General features: G+C 41.2%; 1 protein-coding gene across 8 annotated transcripts in view; it reads left to right on the top strand.

Annotated features, from left to right (window-relative positions):
* The window catches only part of sdk2b (sidekick cell adhesion molecule 2b), a 273446-nt gene extending 268543 nt beyond the window's left edge, over positions 1-4903 (top strand). For 4 of the 8 annotated variants that reach the window (XM_079333970.1, XM_079333971.1, XM_079333972.1 and 1 more), the window contains exons 45-46: positions 2096-2152; positions 2703-4903. In XM_079333970.1, the coding sequence (XP_079190096.1) occupies positions 2096-2152; positions 2703-3131 (486 nt within the window). In that variant the 3' untranslated portion in view covers positions 3132-4903. The remainder of the gene's footprint in view (positions 1-2095; positions 2153-2702) is intronic. The other 4 variants (XM_079333973.1, XM_079333975.1, XM_079333976.1 and 1 more) reach the window with 1 other exon arrangement.
* Positions 4904-6990: the final 2087 nt, after the last annotated feature.

The following is a 6990-nucleotide window of genomic DNA, read 5'->3' on the forward strand; positions in this document are numbered from 1 at the left end:
AATCAAAGGAGGACTGATTTGAGTTTGGTCTGCATGAATGTAGAACATTTTGAGTCAGATAGGGCAGCTCGAAACTCAGAGTTTTTCTTGTCAACAAGCAGTTAATTAGTTTAAGCTTATAGTCAACTACTCTTTCCATGTTTATGAATGCTAATGAATTCAGTTACCTTTAAATCACATTTTTGTGGGGTTTAGAAATCTTTTAAAGTCCTGCAATATGAAAAGGATTTTTACAATAATGTGAGCACAGTTGCAATACTGGGAAAAGAAATCTGCACAATCACAAAGTGACAAAAGCAGGTTTGATAGAAGACCAAAAGACGAGATTAAAATCTTTGATGGATTTTTAAAAAAAAAAAAATTCTGTGACTATCCAACCAATAAAACCTTAGCTGGCTAAGACACTTTTCTGTACATACTTTTGGCTGATTGTTAGAGGGCAACCCTCGAGATCAGAACATCTGTTGCACACAGCCAAGCAGAGAGTTGGACTGTGTCAACACTCGATCTGTTCTGCCTCTTTCCCACTGCCACAAACAGAACCCTAGTGATGTTTCATCTCTTGCTGTAGTGCTAATGCCTTCAGAGTGAGGTAATGCTGCTGGAAGGGGCTCGCTATGTCTTGTTGGTTAGCTTTTATGGTGTTGTTGTGTTGCTAAACACAGAGGCATGACCGGAATGCTTTTCAACACAGGTCAGCCTCGAGTTTTTACAACTCGGGGGACAATATTAGTAAAAAGGACAACAAACACACAATCTGCCAAAGATGCATCCAACACTCCCACGCTCCATATGCGAAGAATTACAATAAAAAGGGAGAAAAAAAGAAAGTGTGATCAACTTGTGATTGTTGAGCCAAACCTCACTGGGCAGAATGTCTGCCTTTGATTCATTTGTGTAAAAATGAGAGTAAGTGGGGAGGGGGGGGGGGTCAGGTCCCTTTGTTTAGAACCAAATGGGAACAAGAAAGCTGGATCTCATTCCTTTAATTCAACACATGCATTCTTCTGTTTGGACGTTTTTTAATCTCTGCTGACAACTAAAGAGGAAAGCTTATACTGCGTAAAAGGGGGTCGGCGTAGTAGACACGAGGCATGTAAGACTGAGGGAAATCTGAGACCACTGCCATATGTATCACATATGTGCTGTGCTCTGGAGTGTGTCCTTCGAGTGCGGTGCAGAGAGCAATGTTTCTATATGAGAAGGTGAAGCATGATTACATGGCATTGGGACAGACATAATCATCAGCATCATCTCTGCACTCTGCTGTTCTGAAAAGAATCAGCCTTTGTTGCTTACTTTCGGATCGCGACTAACACCCCTATCAACCTCTTAGGGAAATTATCCGATGACCAATCTGGCAAAGTTGATGGTGCATTAGCTCATTGCAGCCCATGTGATTAATCGCAGACTAGTTGGGGAACTGGCTTTTGGCTTTCGTAGCAATTACCTTATGATAGGCAATCCCCACTGAGTGGCCATTGCCTTTTGTTTCACACATGGAATGTGGCTTGACAGAAAGACAATGTTGTTTCCATCTCAGCCTGCAGCAAGGTGGTTGGGTCAGTGGCAATAATGTAATCAGGTTTTTTTTCCCTCCTTTACAGATGGCCAAAACAGATTCAGATGGATTTACTGAAGAAAAATAATTCAACTTCTTGTTTTTTTTCCCCAATTCAACTCCTATTAGCAACACCTACAGTACAACGTCATTATTCTTTACCAGCTCCCATGATAACAAGTTAATTCCAGTAATTTCTCGAGAATTTGAGAAATCCTCCAGTCATCGCAGGAAAACCAGCGTTATTTTAAGAGAACAACATAAATAAGTATACATCCGTAAATAACTTGTCCACAGGAAAATTGAGTATATTGCAACGTACAGATAACATCCATGTCGGGTTCGGAAAACTTTAGTAGTTGCAGCTGTAGTTGTTTTTATTTTAGCTTTTCAAACCATTCACAAAGAACGTCAGCATATATATATTTATATATGTATAACATATGTATAATATTCCCATCATCATGACTGGGCCATTTGATTCATGCTGTTATGGTGATGTTCTGTAAAACCCATTGTTTTGTTCACCCATAGGAGGCGCTGGTGTTTTCATATGGGACAGGTGGCCTACATACACTTCCACTGCATTTGGTGAGGTTCCTGTGGCTGCCTGCTTTCAATGTTTGTAGCCTGATAGGCGACTGGTTCCTTTAGCTATAGTTCAATCCCATTCAGTCTTCTGCCTAAAATTCCCATTCTAGGTTTGTATATGGTATACACTGTTATAAAACACCACATCACCTCTCCCTGACATGGATACAAAGATCTTGAACATGAAGTTTGGTCCAGTGACTGACTAGTTTAAGACCTGGCTTTTTGCCCTCTTGTGTTGATGGTCCATTTACAGTGCACGCTTCAGTACCAGTTCATCGTTCCGTTATCATGCTTCGTCCATTTTTTGACCATATTTGGTGTCCATCTGTTCCTGTGCTGTGTTGTAAATGTAAGTGTGTTTGCATGTGTGTATTGTTGAAACAGGGGTGACTGTGACTTAATGATTTCCCTCAGAAAAATTTATTAACTTCATGATCATTTACATTTATAGCCTCCGCATCTCTAACTGCCCCACATGGAAACACAAACGTGTTGTCGACGAATGCTCACTCAATGAATGAATTTTTCTGTTTCTTCCGTCTCACAGGGCAGCGACAGCGAGTACGAGGTGGACCCAAACCGACAGAAGACCCACTCCTTTGTCAACCACTACATCAGCGACCCCACCTACTACAACTCCTGGCGCCGACAGCAGAAAGGCATATCCCGTGCTCAGGCCTACAGCTACACCGAGTCCGAGTCGGGCGACCAGGATCACTCGATCTGTGCACCGCCACAGCTGCCTCCTTTACCACCACTGCCCCCCCAGCTCAGTTCACCTAGCCCCCAGCCTCAGCAAGCGCAGGGCCAGCCCCAGGGCCAGGGCAGCCTCTTCAGGCCCAAAGGTAGCCGGACTCCCACCCCGTCTCAGCAGAGCTCCAACCCCCCCAGCCAGCACAGCACCCTCTACAGGCCACCCAGCAGCCTGGCACCTGGCTCGCGGGCCCCAATTGCTGGATTTTCCTCTTTTGTGTGAAAATGGCTAAAAAAGGACAAAGAAATTTCTGGAAATATCTTCCCATCTTGTGTTGATGGATAACATGGCAACACACATTCAACCAATCAAGTCGGAAATGCCTTTTTTTTTCATTTTCATTACTTTTATTTTTCCACTTTTTTACGATTCATTTTTCTTTAGTCGCGCTGGAACTAAAACTATAAGAGTCTCTTGGGCTATTTTTCATTGTTAAATGTGTGAAAGTGTGTGTGCAGATTGTTTTTCACTTGATGATAAAATACTCACTAACATATTTTCATTTTATTTTTTTTTGCTTTTTCGACTTTTTGCATGACTTTTTTTTTTTTTTTCTTCCATTTTTTTGTTGCGCTTCTTTGAACAAATTTAAGTGATACTGTCTGATTCTGTACAAAGTCACAAGAATCTTTGGAGAAACACAAACATATAAATATATATACATATATATATATGATTATAAAGTAGATGTACCTAGATGACAAAATCAAGCCACTGTAGATTGATGGAGACTGAATGAAGAATATGATGGAGCTATATTGTGGACGTAAAAGGACGAGTGTTTGGACTGGATGAACTGGATGTAGAAAGAAAGCGAAAAGACAACCCTGGATGTTGAATTCATGCCAAATCGAACAAATTTTAACGTGTTGGCCTGGACAGTCTGAGGAGAACAATCACATGTTTCCAAGGAAACGACTCTCCGGCCTATTGCACACAAATATGTAGAAAAGTTGAACAATATTTGGCCATGGAGGGTCAAATGCTCAAGACTCTTGTGCCTGAGAGATCCTTGCAGATATATAAAAGGCGTTGTATATCTGTTAAAGTGAAAGTGTTAAAGTCTTTTTGTGAGTGTGTTACAGTGGATCAAAGATGCCTTGATAGAGTAAACACTTATTTATGATATCTGGCACCAATTGTGACTGAACTGCTGATGGTGCCCTTGACCGTGGCATCATAATGGCTCGCCTCACGCTTTCGAGAGCCTTCTTTTAATCCTGATGGATGTGGGCTGTGAATAAATTTGCATACACAAACCCATATTTTTTCACCCTTTGCTGGCTCACATATACACACACATCAGTGTCATTCTGCATACTGTACGTCTACTGAGATGCTTTGAAATCCAGCCTTAGAGTGTCAGAACTGTCTGAAGTATCCTGGGACAGATGTGGGCACAGCTGCTGGGTCTGCTAAATGGTAACTGTGTGATTTTGATAAGAATTTTTTTTTTTCCCCTGTTCCCTCCCCCTGCTAGCTGACAGCTCTCTGTTACCGATCACTATCACTGGGCAGCGCTGGGCCTGCGCCAAGAGATGATGTCATTGAGTTTCACCTCTTTCCCCTTTGTGTAATCAACCACTGGGTAATATTCAGGTGTGGCTGTACTGTCCCGAATGCTAATGATTGTGTGTGAGTATGTGTATGACTCCACTTCTCGTGCATAGGCTTTACAGATCATTCAGTGTGTGTCTGGTTATAAAGAGATTGTCCTGCAGTAACTGTAAACCTGTAAGCCTGGAGTTATGCCACAGAGGACTGTGAGCTTTCCGGTCGCCTGCAAGGCACACTCACAATGCTATAGTGAAGACAAAGTGGTGTGTTGCTAGTTTCCACAGTTCCCAAAAAAGAAAAAAAATGTCATCGACTTTTTTTTAAAATTATTATTCCTGTGGGGTGATTTCATTGTGCGCAACAAAAGCTTATCATGCAGAATCTGAATGAATATATGATCACAAAACATTTCTGAAATAAATTATTTTTGAATGTTACTGGTTCTGGTACTCAATTGCTAAAATTACACTTTTACCGCTAATGGGATCAAATTAAATGGATACAACACACTGTTGCCCCGTAAGCTATATATTAACTGTGTACAGAGAGGAGAAGTAACAACCATCACATCACCCATTGGTTTCTGAACTTCTATTTTGAAATATCTTCGCCAAAGAGTAAACATCAATTTTACTCTAAATATGATCATTGTTAAGAAATGATATATCATTATGTTTTGAGAAAGACTTACCTAAGACTCCAACTAAGGATGTTCCCAGGTCCCAAATTTAAATTTAGAGGAGTCAACCAGTCTTAAGGTAAGAAGACAGTCACACAGCATCACTGCATCTGCAGGTAAACTAGGTCAAAATGGTATGCCAAGTGTGGCTAATGTTAGCCGTGCTAGCACCACCAGCCTTTGGTTCTTCTAGAACGTTAATATCCAGAAACTTGTGCTGGTTACACATTGCTCTGACTATTTAACCAAGCGAAGCCTTTATACAACTAACTTATACTTCCTAATTGGAACTAGAATTTGGCTGTATTTCCTGAGGCTTTAGAATTAGAATTACCACTAACAATCTATTTTAGAAAAGCTGTCTCATGTACCTGGTATACTTTGTGTCCAGCATACAATAAACACTTTTTTCTGCCATGGCATATCATAAAAGCATCAAGGTAAATATGTGAGAGAACATAAATTCAGCAGCGCTCTGCTTAAATGCTATCTGTAACCACACAGCTACGACCTGTCAATGGCTCATTAGTTGATGAAATTTCAACTAACCTCTGAGTTACACGGAGCAGCAATAAATTGGATCAGTGTAGACGCTGTGAAATCCTGTTATCTGTAAATGTCCTCTCCTGACTGTTTCATCTTCCTCTGCTCTCCCTGATAACCATAGCTCGTTCGCATTTGTTCCTTGGTTGACTAAACGGGCACGGTCGGCCCTTTAAACCCAACAAAACTGTCATTAAGAGGTACTTGTACAAGCAAAATGTTAGACTATGAAAAAGAGAGCGAATTTACACATATTAGTAAAGCAGGAGGATGTGTCCAGTGTCAGGTGGTGTGGGATGCTAATTGGATCAAAGTCAACTTGATCCAGGGCTAACCTACTGAACACATTGGCATGAGAAAAGAAGAGATTAGATAGGACAGGCCAGGGAATTGGAACGAGCAGGTCCAGAGTGCTAATCTCTTTTTTGTAAACACAAAAGATTTACAGACAGGAGGTATTTCCAACGCTAAAATGTTCATTTCCCTGTGTCTCTTTCGTTCCACTCCCCAAGGAAATGAATGACAGAAAGAGCGAGCTGGTGGTCCCTGTTAAAATGGGAGCCCAAAGGTACTAAATAGCCCTGATGAGCTTTGAGAACCCCACACTCAGAATATTAAAGGATTCAGACAGAAGGTGTAGTTCAAAGGAGTTTGAAACCCTGAATTTAATTGCCTCATTTGTGAGCTTCACTGAGGGAGGTTTAGGGATTTGAAGGGGATATACTGGCAGTTGGAGAAAGGATACTAATTTGATAGGAGGGATATTGAATGTCTTTCTAATGTGGCATTGGGTTGATGCTTAAATATGTTCCTGACTTATTGTGAATTATGGGAAAGTGCCCTTTTGGTAAATCTCTTTCCCCACCCAGACATGCTCTTACAATTCTGGCAGTCTTAATTCACAAAGTTTTCCAAAGCCTGGGCTTAAACAAGACCTACTTTCTGGGGCAGCTGGATATTGTGACATAAATTACTGAAATTGTTCGATGAAGTCATATTCTGTAACAATTATTTTTATGCCTCTTGGTTTGTCAAGTTGACCACCAGCAATAAAGAGTCCCTCGTGTCCCAATGTCTCACTGTAGCCTCTCCTGGCATGCAGTAAGGGTTATATAACACAAAGCCACACGAGGAAGCAATAATTGAATAAGGGGCCCGCTTCAGGGTAATGCACCATCAAAGTTTTGCTTTCTTGCAAACCCTTCCTCACAGTTCCAAAGGACCCAAAATGAGCTGCCTGTAAAACTCTGCACCACTAATTGGTCCATCTCGAAATAATAAAGAACCTCGTGATACATACAG

This window comes from Symphodus melops (assembly GCF_947650265.1).
Source record: "Symphodus melops genome assembly, chromosome: 21".
Classification (NCBI taxonomy): domain Eukaryota; kingdom Metazoa; phylum Chordata; class Actinopteri; order Labriformes; family Labridae; genus Symphodus; species Symphodus melops.